Source organism: Hyalella azteca, unplaced genomic scaffold, assembly GCF_000764305.2.
Source record: "Hyalella azteca isolate HAZT.00-mixed unplaced genomic scaffold, Hazt_2.0.2 contig3861, whole genome shotgun sequence".
In the NCBI taxonomy this organism is placed as follows: Eukaryota; Metazoa; Arthropoda; class Malacostraca; order Amphipoda; family Hyalellidae; genus Hyalella; species Hyalella azteca.
The window spans coordinates 342,152-360,112 of NW_025934094.1; the positions used below are offsets into that span (position 1 = coordinate 342,152).

General features: G+C 38.5%; 1 protein-coding gene across 2 annotated transcripts; it reads left to right on the forward strand.

Annotated features, from left to right (window-relative positions):
* The first annotated feature begins 1,455 nt into the window (after positions 1-1,455).
* LOC108681592 (extensin-2) lies at positions 1,456-6,666 on the forward strand. 2 transcript variants are annotated; one of them, XM_018170639.1, is made up of 4 exons: positions 1,456-1,481; positions 3,952-4,161; positions 4,549-5,358; positions 5,761-6,666. In XM_018170639.1, exons 1-4 carry the CDS (start codon positions 1,470-1,472, stop codon positions 6,598-6,600), a joined length of 1,872 nt encoding a protein of 623 aa, XP_018026128.1. In that variant the 5' UTR covers positions 1,456-1,469; the 3' UTR covers positions 6,601-6,666. The 2 variants fall into 2 exon arrangements, with proteins under 2 accessions (XP_018026128.1, XP_018026127.1); XM_018170638.1 differs by having other exon boundaries at positions 4,549-6,666.
* Positions 6,667-17,961: the final 11,295 nt, after the last annotated feature.

Below are 17,961 nucleotides of genomic sequence, written 5' to 3' on the forward strand. Positions count from 1 at the left end.
TTTCAATTCATATTAACACCACTAAGTAATACCGCACTGAATTGCAATACCATTTACCGAAGCCTATTGGTTTATTTTTCCTTTAATTTCATCTTCGAATGGGCTCTGTTACAGTATAATTTTCTTTTGATAACAACAGCCTAAATGATTCGGAAGTCGTGAAGCAAATCTTATTTCGGATGTTGACGGCCTACCGCTAGAGCCTAATCCTGCTGATGCTTCTAGCGTTACGTGGCTTTCGCCACTGCGTGAGCCACCAATAAATACTATATTCCTCTCCTGAATAACGTTCAATCTAAAAATCTAATACAACGTCACCCATATTTTTTACTTACCTCATTGTTTCAATTTACCATGAAATCCTCGAAGAACATTTTTACGACTGCTTTTCCTGCCCAAAATTTATATTTGCTATGCTAAAACGGAGCAAGAATTATATCTAACTCTTTTAAAGTACCAGCGTATTCTGGGACAGATTGCAGAAGCGTTATCTGGAGGAAAATTATTTTTGATTCGCCCTGGCGCCTTAAAATTAGATTCAGGCCAGGCCGCTTGATCTACTTCTCTACATCAGTCTTGTAAATGAGCACTGCTGGCGACCTTGCCAGCTGAAATCAGGAGGCCATGAAAACGTAAACTTACGACGGTTTCTCTACCTCAGCAGCGATGCCGAGTAGTTTCATTATGACTAAAACGCAATCTGGGCAGATGAATTGCGGTTCTCCGCCTAACATCATCTTGCGCTTGGTGCCATCAGAGAAGCTTTAAGCGCTCGAATATTGCGTGTTGGTTAACCTAATTGAGACGCTGAAAATGTCAATACTGATTCATGACATTCGGTGAACTTTGGGTGTGAACCTGAACTTGGTTCGTTAAAGTTTTCACAAGAAAAACTCCCACTCAATTTGCTCATGGGTTTTGTGGCCTGACTTCCAATTACATGTACAGTTTTCCCGTAATTGCAGCTACCACAAACCTCTCGTGGTTTCTTTTTTTATCTCTGAGAAACCCTTCATGGAAAATTTGCACTTAATAATTTTAATTACTCATGAAATGCATCATTTAAGATACCTTCAACATATAAATGTTCTTTATTACTGAAATAATGATTTCTTTACCGCGTATCGAGTCCACATCAATTATTTAGCAGCAATTTTAATTACCTACAAACCAAATCATCTCTTGGCAATCAACGGTTTCAAATTACTAGTATATCTCTTAATAGTACATAACTATAAATCGGTTGCAATAACAATTAGAAGTGCCTTTAGTTTTCCTTACGATGGTCACATAATCTCTGTTGGCATTCCTTCCTCGCCACCGACTTCCTTCGTCAGCATTCCCGTGACCTAAGCAAGGGGCGGCGCCAGAGTCATGGCAGTGCCACAGAATGCGGTCATGGCACTGCGTATAAATTCAACCCTCGGTCTCGGTGTCACGTCACTTCGACTTCGACTCTGACACGCGCCATGTTCGCTAAGGTGAGGGTTTGGCGCGTTGCCTTCGGCGTGAAGATGCGCAGTGAATAAAAGCAAATAATTTATCTAATATTATGTGCGTTGCTGAGGATGTTACGTCTGACAGCGTAAGTATATGGAGACCAGCAGAAAGTATGTAACTTTGACTCAATGGTTTGCGTTGTGACTGGTTTAAAAGTGAATGATAATAGTTTTGATGGAAGGTAAGCTACGATGTGGGCAATAGAACGGTTGAAAGGCAGAGCATTTTCAAAAAGCTGACATCAGCTAGTTTAGCAGTTTAAATTTAGTTTAATACATTGTAAGAGGAGTATGACTGTGTTAATGTTCTACAAGTGGCTCTCAATTTAAGAAGTAATTTAACTTGTATTGCTTTTTACATCCATTATGTGTGTAATCGTCAAACGTCACGCTAAAACTATACATGCAAATGTGTACGTGTAAAATGAGGCATGATAACACTACACGCGATTGAATGCAAAGGTAATGAGCAAACGCGGTTAAACTCGAATGAACTTAGCGATTATGTATGATATACTAACGGATAATAAGTTCATTTAATTCTCAAACATAGGATTTTACCTGTCTATAATGATCCACGTGGAATAGTCGTTCGCGGGCGTATGTTAAGCAATTAAGAGACGATCGAATTACGACAGATTATAGAACTAATTGTAGGTCGCGTGTTCAATTATAACGATGCATGTCAGGCAGTATAAAATATTATTAATTTTCAATTCACGGTAGCTGTGTTATTCCTGATCAGAACTGCAGTCAAGCGACCGTAGTTTTCATTCACTTTAAAGACGCGGGTGTATTAGTATCAATAAGATACTATAATAAAGTTCAGCGTACATATGAGCCAAGTTAATGATGTTTAAAAAAAATAATTTAAATTCCAGCAAACCTATCAGAAATATACAGTCTATGAATGACATTAACTAAAAATGAAGCCTACAGAACTGAAATAAGTTAATTTTCCCACCACAAAATAAAATTGGTATGTAAGCGTATCACATATTTTTATTATTTTCACCCTTGCGAACGTAACTATTAATCTATACATTCTTCATTTTTCTTATTCTAAATCGTAATATAGTAATTTATAAGTTAATATTAATGAATGTTTTTCGTATGAAAGGAAACGCACATTGACCAGCCGTTTACTTTTCACAAGACTGTTTCATCGAAGGATGAGACAAGATCATAATAATAGATATTAATTTTAATAACATTTACATAATCATGTTTGTAAAAGCTACTTAGATATCAGAGCGAGAATTCTATCTTGCGGGTAGGGCATTCCTGCCAGTGTTGTGAAAAATGTGCTACCTCACCATGACGAGCCGAGCACAGTGGCTGAGAATGTCCCATTAAATTGCTAACATTTAACTGCGTGTGGTTTTTATAACCCGAGGACTTTCACTGAGCCATAAAGCTGAGGAAGAACGGAGCTGACATATGCCAAGCGACGAGGAACTAAACGTAGGGGATCGGAGGGCGAACCGCCCAGCCGAGATACGAGCTCATGTGATTAACACTTTTCTTCGTTTATGGGGTAAAATTACCATAGCTCGCGAAATATTTCGTTCCCGAGAATTGCTTGGCTGGAACAGAAAATTTTATCATCACCAAGCATGACAGATATCGCTCAGACTGGAAAAATATTCTGTTCACTATTTTGGTTCCACTTCGGAGGTCATCCTGTCCGCTTTTAAAATTCCAAATGATATTTAAAAAATAATTTACGCTCTTAATCATATGCATGATATTAATATGTAAAAATAAATATAAGCAGTCACATAACTCTGTCACGCAAGTTTGGAATAATATTCTTTTATGCAATATAAATATAATTTTTTCCAATTTTCAGCGCACTGAACATTTTACAAAACGTTTAAGTTTTAACCCTGCTGTTAGTTACAGCAGCATAGAGGCGAGTTACAACGCTATTTTAATTATTTCAAAAGATGTTTTGAAATATATGACCAAAAAATTGCATGTTCCGATTCGAAATAAAAAAGTTAAACTACACGGGAATGCTGTGCGAGAATTTCTGATATCTAAAACTGTATTTTCGTTGCTTAACCATAGAATTTTTAGACTATATACCTATCTAAACAAAAATTAATATCAAACCTATGTATGAGCACTTCTGTGCATAAAACAAACTATTGAACGCAATTCCTGATGCTGCTTTTAGGTTGCACTCTTGATAGCCTTAACATTTTTCTGTAGTTTTATAAAGCTCGTAAATCCCGCGAATGGCAGGTCAGGTTTTAACCTGCACTATAGATCAGCTGGTAAACGCTCCAGACTATAGGTTTTTCTGCATAAGAACCGTAAAAGGTTTAAGGGCATCCTCACTTTTCTATAAACTGCTAGTTATAATTACTGTCGATAATCGTTTTTGTTAACGCAATTAGTGTTAATTTTGAGTCATTCAAAATCTATATCTTAATCCATCACACAGGTTATACTTCTCACCGGCCTGGCTGGACTAGTGGCCGTCAGGGCCGACAAAAGACCTGACATATCAGGTTACCAAATCCAGGAACCTGCAGGTTACCAGATCCAGGAACCGGCAGGTTATCAGGTTCAGGATTCCTCTGGCTACCAAGAAGAGTCCCGAGAGTCCTACCAGCCTCCAACATACACGCCAGCTCGTACAGACAGCTATGAGGTTGAGATATTACTTATTACAGTAGAAGTCTTCCTAAAATTTGAATTTAAACGTTTGTTAATAATATCACATTTGAAAATGTGCTGAAAATTTTATTATTTCATTTCTACCGCCAATGAACTCGTGGGTTTCTCACAAATTGATTTTTCTAATAAAAATTTGTCTCACAAATTGATTTTTCTAATACAAATTTTATCATGTTAGGCTACCTGTTATTCAAAATTTTATGTAACAAGAACTTCGTGCCAGGATAATATAAAAAAACGACGATTTGCTACACTCTTTTCTCCCAATAATGCAACTCGAATGCGTGGCCAGAAAAATGTAATTTATGCCATTTATCGTACAACTGTTGTCATATGTCTTACTATGGACATTTATTTTCAGGAGGGAATGCCGTTCAAGTACTCTTATGCCGTACTGGACCAGTACAGCGGCAACGACTTCGGCCACAACACGAACTCCGATGGCAAGGTGACCACCGGTGAGTACCGCGTCCTCCTCCCCGACGGCCGCACCCAGATTGTCACCTACACCGCCGATAACTACAAGGGCTACCAGGCTGAAGTTCTGTACGAAGGGGAAGCGAGAACCTACATACCCCAGCCATCCTACAACCAGCCCCAGCATGCGTACGGCGCCCCTAGCTCTTCTGATGACTCAATCGAACAAAACTACCAGGCACCTCAACAGACATATGAAGCACCACAGAACAACGTTTACAATGCGCCAGAATCAAGAGAAAACTACAGAGCTCCTGAAATCCAGAGATCGAAGGAGGTAGAGACGCAGCAGCGCACTTACGAACCTCCAAAAGTTCAGCAAACTTATAAGGCTCCAGAATCAAGAAAGAATTATGAAGCCCCAAAATTACAGCAGGCGTACAACCCACCGAGAATCCATAATACTTACAATGCCCCTGAATCGGAGGAGAAATACGAAGCACCAAAAGTTCAACAAACTTACGAGCCACCAAAAACCCAACTGACTCACAAAACTCCAGACTCCGATGAGAAGTATGTAGCTCCTAAGCCTCAGCGAACTTATTCAGCACCTGAACCCCCACGAACTTACGAAGCAGCAGAATCTTCTGAGAAATATGAAGCTCCAAAGGTTCAACGAACGTACGAAGCACCCAAACCCCAACGAACGTACGAAGCCCCTAGAGCGCAACAAACATACGAAGCACCTGAACCTCAACGCAGTGAAGCCCCCAAACCCCAACGAACGTACGAAGCTCCTAAGCCCCAACGAACGTACGAAGCTCCTAAGCCCCAACGAACGTACGAAGCTCCTAAACCTCAACAAACTTACGAAGCTCCTAAGCCTCAACGAACGTACGAAGCTCCTAAACCCCAACAAACTTACGAAGCTCCTAAGCCTCAACGAACGTACGAAGCTCCTAAGCCTCAACGAACGTACGAAGCTCCTAAACCCCAACAAACTTACGAAGCTCCTAAGCCTCAACGAACGTACGAAGCTCCTAAGCCCCAACGAACGTACGAAGCTCCTAAACCCCAACGAACATACGAAGCTCCTAAACCTCAACAAACATACGAAACCCCCAAACCACAACAAACATACGAAACCCCCAAACCACAACAAACATACGAAGCCCCCAAACCACAACAAACATACGAAACCCCCAAACCTCAGCAAACTTACGAAGCCCCTAGACCCAAACAAAGTTACGAAGCTCCTAAAACTCAGCAAACTTACGTAGCACCCGATTCAGAGGAAAAATATGTGGCGCCAAAGATCCAGCAAACTTACGGGACACCAAGAATTCAGCAGACCTACAAAGCTCCGGAATCTGAGGAAAAATATGAACTGCCGAAAATTCAACAAGCCTATGAAGCTCCAGAATCTAAAGAAAAGTACGTAGCACCACATATTCAACAAACGTACGGACCTCCAAGAATTCAGCAAACCTATAAAGCTCCGGAATCCGAAGAAAAATATGAAGTGCCGAAAATTCAACAAACTTATCAAGCTCCAGAATCTGAAGAAAAGTATGTGGCACCTCAAATTCAACAAACTTATGGACCTCCGAGAATTCAGCAGACTTACATGGATCCGGAATCCGATGAGAAGTACGCCACACCAAACCTCCAGCTCACATATGGTCTTCCGCAAGCGAAAAGGACCCACAAAACTCAAATACCAGTGGAGAGTTATGAGGCTCCGGAATCTACTCAATCGTACCAGGCTCCCCAACAGTCTTATGAGCCCCCATCAGCAACATATGGAGTCCCAGACAGAAGTGACGAAAAGGACCGTCAGATGAGCAGAGACGACCTCCCAAGCAACACCTACGAGGTTCCCGACAACAGCTACGAGGCTCCAAGCAACTCGTATGGACCTCCCAAGCAGTCTTATGGCCCTCCGATGCGATCCTATGGACCTCCTAGCCTAACATACGGCGCGCCATCTTTTTGAGTTCATCTTCTTGCAATGCCATGATACGTTTCTTTGAATCTCAAATAAATTATTATCCTCTTCTACTAACGTCTCGTCTTTATTTACCACTCCTCAGTTATACAATATAAGAAAATCGTCGACCGACGAAATGAGGTTCAGCTGGGAATAATTCAATAATTGTTTAGCAAAAGAGTTCGTATTCATATAATTGTAATCGGTGCGTGATTTAGATTCTGATAAGAAATTCGGGTTCGGCCTGTCGGTGTGATAAAATCAATATCATATCTTGGACTGTGCACGCTTGCACTAAAATGTACTGTGCAACTAATATTCATACGCATAGATGCCCTAAGTATCTTTAGGAAATAATTAAAATGGACGGGACGAACTCATGCGCTACGGATGCAGTGACATGCTAAATAACTTGGAAGAACTAGAACTGAAGAAATTCAAACAGCCTCTATATCGGCATCAAACCCAGCAGTCATTTGACGTTGAAAAAACGTTGATTTCAGGTTTCAATGTTTGATTAACCTAAATTAAACGTTGAATCAACGTCAAAATGTAACCAACACATCAACACTCGAAGAGTCGTAGAACAACATAGGATCAACGTCGAAGCAAAGTCGATTTTGGTACGTCGAATTTTGATTTTATTTCCATCGTTGATTCAATCTGGCACAGCCTGCCGGGAAACATTGAAAAGCTGCATACGTATAGGACCTAAAAATTGGCTTACTCACAGAAAACTATAGTTTCACCCTGAAAAAATTCTATCAAAAATAATTCTTCAAAATCCGTATAGAACCCTTGTATATCTAGTTTCTTCAAATTGCTTCACAAATAAGGTAAAAAATAAGTGCTCCGCTCCAAAACTTTTCCAACTACATTAAAGTTTAATTACCTTAACACTATACCTCAAAAGCAAATTTATTAGAATAATTTTTTGGTAAATCTCATCTCTCAGTGATTGGTTTATCATTGCATGATAAACCAATCATTGCATGATAAACTAATAATAGATTATAATTCTTGAAAGCGATTACTGAATTGTACCAAAAAAGCAAAAATTTCTAGGTGATGGACCATCATCTTGATGACAAGATCCACCAACACCTTTATGGTAAGATAGACCAATACCTTGATGGCATGGTGGACCATCACTTACTTTTAGTGGCTTAATGGACAGTAATATTCAACAAATAACAGCTAAATAAGCGCAATAAATTGGTGCTAAATTATGAACTTTTTTTGTCATTTGATGTACACAAAACTCGGTCCTTCAGAATAGATTACCCAAATTTTAACCGATAACCGTAGGCAGCAAGTAAGGAAGTTATTAACCTATAACTGCAGTATTTCGCATGTAAACTGGACTCGCGTGGACACAATATTAATGTGTTTGACCTATGATGCATGATGATGCTGAACTATAACCCGCAGGGAAGGGCGTAGGACTTCTGTCACGATTGTCTCTCATTCGTGGACTCGCCAATCACTTTAGGCAATATCTTAATATTATCGTTCATAAAGCAGATATATAGCCTGAAAATTTCTGCAATAAAAATTGCGTTTTCTTAAGTAATAACTATCACTTATCGATCTTGGTTCGTGTATAGCGCCAAGTGTAAAAGAATTACAGGAAAGCCTGGTTATTTTCTTTGGTTTATTTTCAGGTTCAATCCTACTTTGAAGTGAATATTTTCAGACCGAACTCATTTTACAGACTATATATTACGTCATCATGATATAACTAATTTCATACGGGGCGAGGCGAATTTCTGGAGTTGAGAGTCCATCTATCTAATAACAAACCAAATTTTTATCTCCTCATTATGATATTCTGAATATGTATTAATTATAATTATCAGTGTATATAGGTGCTGCGGAAACTTGGTGTCGCCATTCGTTTTTTTTAAATCATTACCTTTGGACCGGGCATCTTAAACGCGCTGGAAATTTAACAGTTAACCATGAATACCTTTGCGTTGGCCAAATAATGATAGCAGTGTCAGCGTTGATTAGGCGATGCTTGCCTGCCTGCTGCCGATCCTTAGGTTTGGTTCACACCATGCATGCAGCCGGGCACTTGTCAGTCACGGTCCAGTCCAATATTCTTAATATATTTCTATAGAAGCATCCACACCAACCGTGCAAGGCACCTGCCATGCCTGGCACGGTCCAGCCACGATCAATGCAAAAAATATTTTGACTGGGACTTGACTGGCACGATGTGTATTTCTATCATAAGAAGTATTTCAATGGTATCTTTTCACTATTTCATATTCGTAATTTTGTCTTTTGAAAACTAATTGACAATTATGGCACTCCGCAATAAACGTTATCACGTTAAGTTCATCAATTAAACAGAGATTAAATTAATTATAAAAAGGCATTGTAACTAATATCGAAGCTAAAAAAATTCAGGGTTGAAACTATATGAAAAATATATTGATTGTTCGAAAATAAAACGACTATTTTAAGAATTAAGAATGTAAACGCATAAGTAGTATTGTAGAAAGTGAATGAAAATATGATTAACATGTTGAGCTGATAAACACTGATGCATTTAGAATTTCTGAAACGTACGAAATGAGTCACGAATAGTAACTGAAAGCCTTATAATTGAATATTTCCAAAAAACGGTTTAACAAACGGCATAGTGAATAAACGGTGGACTAAAAATGTGAATGCACCTGGCATCTCCGTGTCGATTCCGTGCCTTGACTGGCATATGCCCGGGACTGCATGTTGTGAATCTTACTTCCTTTGCCTTACTTAACCGCCCGGCCTCCTTGCTGATTCTGGCCAAACTGGCGCAAGAAGAGGATTTCGAGCCCGCACCTCTCTGCTCCAATACTAGGATCCGAACTGTTATAACCTCTGAACCACCCTGCCGGCTCGTGAGGGCAGAGCTGGGCAGCGTTGCTTTGAAATGTAGCGGCGCTACCACTACGCTACATGCTCTAAATGTAGCGGGTGCTACCGCTACCGCTACCGCTACACCCATTAGATTGTAGCGAGCGCTACCGCTACCGCTACAGTAAAATGTAGCGCCGCTACATTAGCCGCTACAATGGCCAAAATTAGTGGAAATCTCTAAATATTCATTGTTCTGCTATTGGGATTTACTCATACACATTTAATGATAATAAAACATTTTCAAAACATATCAATGCAACTTTATTGCAATTAACCTAACCGAACTAGTACGAGATAGATACAGTAAATAAAAGTTACAGTTATTTTTATGTTTTACCTTCACTACATGGATGCCTACTATAATCTACCAATCTCAAAAATTATCCACATATACATATAAAAAATCAGTCTTTATTTGTATGCATGTGGATTATTTTTGAGATTGGTAGATTAAAGTAGACATCCATGTAGGGAAGGTGAAACATAAAAATAACTGTAAGCAAACTGAAGCATGATAAAATACCTGTAAGTGGTAACTGGTAACAACTTAACAAGTAATAACTAACATGTTGACACTAGTATAACAGGCTGAGGTTGACAACATTACACCGAAATCTTTCGTACAGTTTTATTCTGTAATTTATATTATGTATGTATCATGCTGGTTTTTAAATAATATTTAATACTATTAAGTAAAATCTAAAGCAGTGGTTCCCAAACTTTTTCAGGCTGTCGCCCCCTTTGGCTCCCTATATAGTGAATTTCTAGCGCCCCCCACAGACACATATAAAAACATACGCCTCTTTCTTGAAATTTAGTACGCTGCAATTTCCAAAGATAGAAGTTAAAAACAAATGTTTATTTCACAAATAGAACCCCATTTAGTGAACCAATATGTTTTTATGCTGTTTTAACTGTTTCAGCACTAGAATCCTAGGACGTCTCGGGCAAATGTACGGCCGGACTCGTGGCCGGTCGTACGACCAATCTCCAAATTCAATTATCAAGTAATATCTCCCAAACTAATGAATGCAGTGCAATGAAACTTAGAACATGTATTCATCAGAACCTAACGCGGACTTTTAGCTCGTAAAAATTATTAAATTTTACCTTCATTCGTGAGTTATATTGCGATACAGGCCGAAATTCGCAGAGATCACAGAATTTCTTCTAAACTACTGAACAGATTTGAACGAAATTTTGAATATACATTCCTAACTACCAAACGGTGATTTTTTTAGCTTGTAAAAAAATTTTATTAGCTTGTAAAAAAAATTTTACCTTCGCTTGCAAGTTTTTTTTTTTAATTAACCGTCATTCTTGATTTCACACTTCCTTATATTCGGCCCGTATCGACCGATAATTTGTCGCTTAAATTCGCGGCGATCGAGAAATTTCTTCTAAACTACTTAACAGATTTCAACGAAACTTTGTATATGAATACCTAACCTCCCAACGGTGATGTTTAGCTCGTGACAATTTTTCTGTTTTGCTTTCGTTCGCGAGTTATGCCGATATAGGAGGAACGACCGGCTTTTCTACCGGCCGGTTTAACCAGGAGACGTTTACGTATATCCGTATACGTATAGCCGTATAACTCGCAAACGAAAGCAAAACAAAAAAGTTGTAGAGAGCTAAACATCACCGTTGCTGAGGTTAGGTATTTAAATACTAAGTTTCGTTCAAATCTATTCAGTAGTTTTGGAAGAAATTTCTTGATTGCACGTATTTAATCACGTATTGCTGTTTAAATTACGAATAAAGGTGAAATGAAAAAAAAATTCGCGAACAAAGGCGCAATCCAATAAATTTTTACGAGCTAAACATTACCGTTCGGTAGTTAGGACTGTAAATTCAAAATTTCGTTCGAATCTGTTCAATAGTTTGGAAGCAATTCCTTGATCCCTGTAAAGTTCGGCCAGTATTGCCATATAACTGTGGCAAAAACAAATGAAGACAAATTAAAAAAAAATTTCACGAGCTAAACATTACCGTTAGGTCCTAATGAATACGTGTACCAAGTTTCATCGAGTTAAGTTCAGTAGTTTGAGAGATATTCCTTGATCATTGAATTTTGAAATTGGCCGCGAGTCCGGCCGTTAATTTGTCCGAGACGTGAACCCAGGAAAGGTTAAAAAAACAGATCTGGGTGAAAAAACCGTCGCTGGGAGTCATAATGTGCTGCACGTGTTGTGTACAAATCGTCAAACAAACTTTGGAACTTCTGACTTTGACTTCGGACTGCCGCCCCCCCCCTACCGGCCCCCAAACGCCCTCTTCTTCCTTACCGCCCCCAAAATCGTTTAACCGCCCCCAGGGGGCGATATCGCCCACTTTGGGAACCACTGATCTAAAGGCTTTATTTATAAATGTAGCGGTAGCGCTGTAGCGGCAAAACCTCGTATCGCTACTTAAATATGTAGCGGGCGCTACCGCTACCGCTACATTTCCTTAAATGTAGTGCCGCTACCGCTACCGCTACATGTAGCGCGCTACTGCCCACCTCTGCGTGAGGGACAACTGTAACATATAACTTATCCCAAATTAATACTTAATGGACAAGCGATATCAGAACGTTTCTCGAATTCAAGAGGACTTTTTTGTTGAAACCTCACCTTCGGTTCTTCGAATTTGATCTGTGACTGGAATCACTGGACGTTGTGCGTCCATAGTTTCTCGCTCATCACACAATGCGTCAGCTTATGACTGCGAGTCTGTGACACATGTTCTATTATGATGTACATCATACTCATTATTGTTTTGGAAAGATGGACGAACTTTCCTAAACATATCTAATAACCTCAATAAGCAATGAACTTCAAACGAATCATAACGAATGCTCCACAGAAGTCCGGGAACCGAACCGAATGCTGTACACTAATTGAACGCATCAGCAATAAATTAGTTTACCTTGCAAATCTTGCTTTCTACTGTATACTGAGTCAAAGAAAATGTAAATACTCGATCTAAAACTCATATACATTATGAATGAAAAACTGATGAAAACAGAATGGCTTTCAAAACAACGCTTAAATGTAAGCATTTAAAGTATTACAAAAAATTCTTGACTTATTTCAAATGTGTATCTAAAAATAATTGTGTATCTTGACTTATTTTAAATGTGTATATCGTAGCAACCTCCCTTTGATTCTAAAATTCTTGCGAATGCTGGCCAAGATTTTTTCAGTACAATGATATTTTGGTTTTCATTTCACATTTCCCGGCGGAGTGTTCAGAAAGTGATGTTCGGAAGAGTTTGGTTACCAAAAATTAAAACGTCATACTTACGTGACATTTAATGCTGAGGAAAAAATTATTCAATCAATTCATAATTATAAGATGAAATTTGATTTCACCTCCTCCTTTTACTTACGCGTAAATGACTGTTGACAAGAACTTTTCTAGATTACAAAAATTAGTAATCAATAGTTACTCCAAAACCTGGTTATCATTTTCACGTAACATACATTATAGAATAAGTCTATAATTGGCAATTATCATTTTGCAGTTCCGAAGTTAAAGCTTCTGATGTAATTTTAATGTGGAAGCTCTAATATACCCGATGAAAAACTGACGTCCAGGATTGCCTTCTACGCCAGAGAAGAACGATCCTCGGCAATAGATTACTTGGGTTTCTCGTGCTGACCTCTCACAAAAACCATCGTAACCTTGCGTCATATACGAGAAATGTAAGCTTTGAGTGGCATGGTGTGTCATACGATCATTGTAAGCTTTGAGTGGCATGGTGTGCCATACGATCATTGTATGCTTTGAGTGGAATTTTTGCGCTTTTTTCTATAAATAGACAGGACATAGTGTAAACAAGTACACATTTTCAAGTGCTTTCCTATTAAAAGCGAAAATTTATATATTTTTTAGTTGTTGAGGGACTTTACTTTCCATTTTAAAGTGAAATCTAGATGGGTTCTAAAATGATTTTATCGAAAATAACATAAAAGAAAATAAGTTTTAAATTGAATAATATTCCTGTACCTACTGAATGTATGCAATTAAAGAAAGTGACCTCAATAGTCGAACCGGTCACAAACTTCGAAGTGGTCAAGAATGTGAATCAAAACGTCGGCTGAAGCCTAAAACTTTTTTTGCAATGAAAATGCAGGGAACGGGAGGCCGAGAGCATTGAATTTAGATCCACTCGTTAATATCGAGAAAAATCGACGGCATCATCGGTGGGTGAACTTCGAAGGCCATCACCAATCTATTGCAAAGAGTAAACGAGATCCATCTTCATCTACCAGATGTAGAACTTTTTTCAGGTCAAGGAAAAAGGAATCGTAGCGTTGGTAAGCTCCTGCTACAAAGAATTTTGTTGAATATAATGCAACAATATTATTCTATTATTGACTATGGTACAACACATGAAAAAAGTTCATGAGCAGTGAAGCAGATGTTCTGCAGTGATGAAACAGATGCGCACGTCGACTGCTCCTTACAGGGAAGGGCTCGTCTGCTCTGGGACGAAATTTCGAGCGGAGTTTTTTTTTAGAAAGTCTTGTGTCTTGCCCTGCTACCGAATGAGTGATTTCTCTTCAATTAATTAATCATCCTTTTAAAAACATTCTTAAACTGTGAAAATATACGTCAGCATAAAACAAATCAGGCTTTTTCAACTAACTCGTAGCTCGACAGCAATGAACATTAATTGTTGTTGGTGATACATCAATCAAATTTGAATAAATATATATCAAATAACGTTATTAGCACCGATGCACATATACTGAAAATGTTATTGCAAAGTCCATATTCGATAATCCAGAACACACTCCCTAACCCAATTATATGTTACTTTTAACAATACTTTTCTTTAATTTCACTTCTCGTTGGTTTATTTCTTTATCTGCTACAAATCTTATAACCGATATTTCACACATTTCTACCTGTGATCTGAAATTTTGCACACTTGCGTGAAGTCTGAGAAAATGCTTTAAACAATAGACAGAATAAATAGTTTTTAAAAATTACCATTTTTAATATTAAAAAAAATATTTAAAAATAAAACAATAAATTCATTGTACATGTGTAACATCGGAGACACTGGTCCCTTTAGAAGTGTTGTCTTTAAAAAATTAATTTTTAAACGCATATCCATCCTGAGATTGGCTTCTGTGACCGCAATTATTGGCTTGGGCATCAAAGGTAAATTATACTTCTGCTACGGCCTCAATTGTCTCGGGCCATCTACCTCGTCCTCAATTAACCTGCTGACGATGAAGGTGAAGGTCACCAGGTTAGAAGAACTCCAGAGGGAAACACTTTCATCTACAGGCTCAGTAGCTGAGGTGTAGTTAGGTGGGCACTTGCAAGCGGCATAGAATATTAGTAGGAATGCGCAAAAATTTAAAACGTTGTTAAAATTTTATCATATAAATGGTTTACGGGCTCAGATTTTTTCGTCTGTTTAATTCACGCTGAAGAATCAAACGATAATGCAGATATGATTTGAATTCTAATAATATACGTTTAAAAATTACTTTTTAAAGACAACACTTCCAAAGAATCCAGTATCTCCAATCTTACAGATGTACAATGAATTTCTCATTTAATTTTCGAATATTAAAGAAATTAATTTTTCAATTTTTTTAATATATAAATTTTTTTAATATATAATTTTTTTCAAAATTATTTATTTTATTAATTGATTCATGCATTGCCTCTGATTTCACACAAGTGTGCAAAATTTCAGATCAATTAGACAGGTAAAAGTGCGTCAAATATCAGTTATAAGATTTGTAGCTGACAAAATTATTTTTTCAATTTTTTTAATATTGAAAAAAAAATTTTTTTACTTCTCAAAATAATTTATTTTGACATTTGATTCATGCATTGTCTCCAACTTTCCACAAGTGTGCAAAATTTAAGATCGATAGGATAAGTAGAAGTGTATTAAATTTCGATTACAAGATTTGTAGCAGACAGACAGACAGACAGACAGACAAGAAGTGAAGTTAAAGAGAAGTGTTGTAAAAAAACGGGAACAGATTCCCTCCAAACATTGCATCTTTTTATATTATCGCACTAGTTTAAATATAGCATTGTAATATTAAATTGTTTTTAAAGCAAACATCCCTGGGCAGTGTCAATTTTGAGGGATGAAGATCTCTTAACAGTAAATTTGATTGAATAAATTTGATTTGATTATACAGCCACATTTCAAATAAGATAATAATAAATTCATTGAATATTATTGAATGTTTTATAATTAAGTACATATATGACATCCATTAGCGATGAGCAAAGTTAGTGTCTTAGAGGCACCGTTTCTCACTAAACTACTCCTTTTGAAGATTATGTTATTAGATTACTTTTTATTTTATTAGCATATTTCGTTATTTTGAGCCGATCTTATTGAGGATGACATTGAAGTTTTTCTCATGTCGGGCAGATTTTCGTTTGTGCACCACCAGATAAAAGAAGGGCAGGTGCAAGGTAGTGGTCATCTCAGCGGCACTTGACCGCAAGTTTGCCACTTTCCCTTCGAGGCGCCCGGCGCTATGTGCCTCACTTCACATATAGAAATTGCCGCAGCGTCCAGCCCTGATCCTTGGATGCCTTTTGTTGCCGATGGTTACAGGAGTGTAAGCGTTTTTGTTACGGATGGTTCATGAGTGCGGGGGATTTTGCTGCTGATGGTTACGGGAGTGCGGGAGCTTTTGTTGCTGATTGTTACGGGAGTGCGGGGCCTTTTGTTGCGGACGGTTACGGAAGCGGGGCCTTTGTACAGAAACCCACTATGCGTGCAAATATTCGTGCCCAGTTTTATTTCTTTGTGCCGATGATCAGCGATCTGGTCTCGCTCGACCAGCAGCCACGTAGGTACACCTCAAGTGGCGGTGTCGCTCCGACCTTGGTTAGTGTCAAGGCTCAGCTCTGAATAATGTTCCACCGACCTGCCTACAAGTGTAGGTTTTTTTGTGGGTCTGCAAGCACCGCCGCTGCGACGTTAACTGCGCTGGGCTGCTGATAAAAAAAAAATAAACTCATCGGGGTAACGGCCGCCGTGGAGGGCAGCGGGCACTATGCCCTTTAGGCGCAACACATCTTCATTTCCAGAGACCAATAACGCATTTTTTTCATTTTTTTTTCTTTTCACAAGCACCCGAAGTACAGTATTGTTGAGAGCACTGCCAATATTCCGCTATACTAGAAAGTTTCCTGTGAATAATGTGGCTCTGTTTCCAGTTGAGCGTCGTTATTCATCAAATTTAGAAAGCTATTCGTATACACGGGCGATTCCTTGACAGTCATCTGTACAAAAGTGTATCTGTTCTGAAATGCGGAATTTGGAAACCTCAGAATTTTTTTCACGATCAGTACCAGACCATGCTTACCTTTTTAAAATATAACTTAAAAGACGGGCACGATTGACGAATTGCGAATAATTAATCGGTGCTCGAAACTTATATCTTGTTTGCAGACCAGGAATTTTGCGGATGTTTGTTCCGCCCTCGAAGACTCGGCACGCGTGAAGGGCGCAGGGATAAAATAAGGAAACACGTGCCACGTAATGGGGAAATGTACTAAAGAATTAGGAAACGCATGTCGACACGTTCGATGACAGTCTTTCCACGCCCTGATTAATTTCAAACTTTGCGTTATGGCAACGCGATCAAAATTTAAGCAGTTCGTTTAGCGCAACGTCGGGTCACAATTGAGACGTCAGTTGCCAATCCGAGCAGCACGGGTTTCGATACTCGGAGAGACAAATAAAAACGTAGATTTCACGGCGAAGGCAGTATAATTACTTTACATAATGGTTTACAGATGCAAGAATGAAAATATTAAACAATTTTGATGAATTCTGACGAACAACTTTGACGCCTAGCGCCTATTTTCTAATCCTATTGCTTCAACGCTGTGAATTCATGCAAATCACGACCGTATCCGCTGTTTTTCGGACAAAAAATCATTTACCGAAATAATGGCTAGTTAATTCACTTATCTAAATTATGAAATAAATGAATAAATCACAAATTTTGGCCTCAACTGCTCTATAGTTTTCATATGCCATGCTGATCAAATACCGACATGGAATATTAGTGTTCGCATCGCTGCGTAGAGCCTCTAGTTGTGTTTGTCGACTCAGTGTTTCAGTACGCGTGACCCATTTGTGAAAGCTAAGCGGATGAGTTTTTTTGACGCGACGTTTTGAGCTTCATGGATAAGTTTACTCGAGGTAGTGACCACAGCGTCAAGGCTCGCTGCCCCGCCCATGACAAAGAACTTATGGGATCAAAAAATTATAACTCAGTACTCACTGTAGTGAATGACAGAGAGCGCATTTTCTCGTCGACGAAAAAGTGAAGTCACGGACGGACAGACAGACGGACAGACGGATGGACACGGCGAGCACAATAGTGCATTTTTTCCATAAATGAGAAAATGCGCTAAAAACTTAAAATCTTAGGAACAGGAATCGTATATTATATTATTTGCACA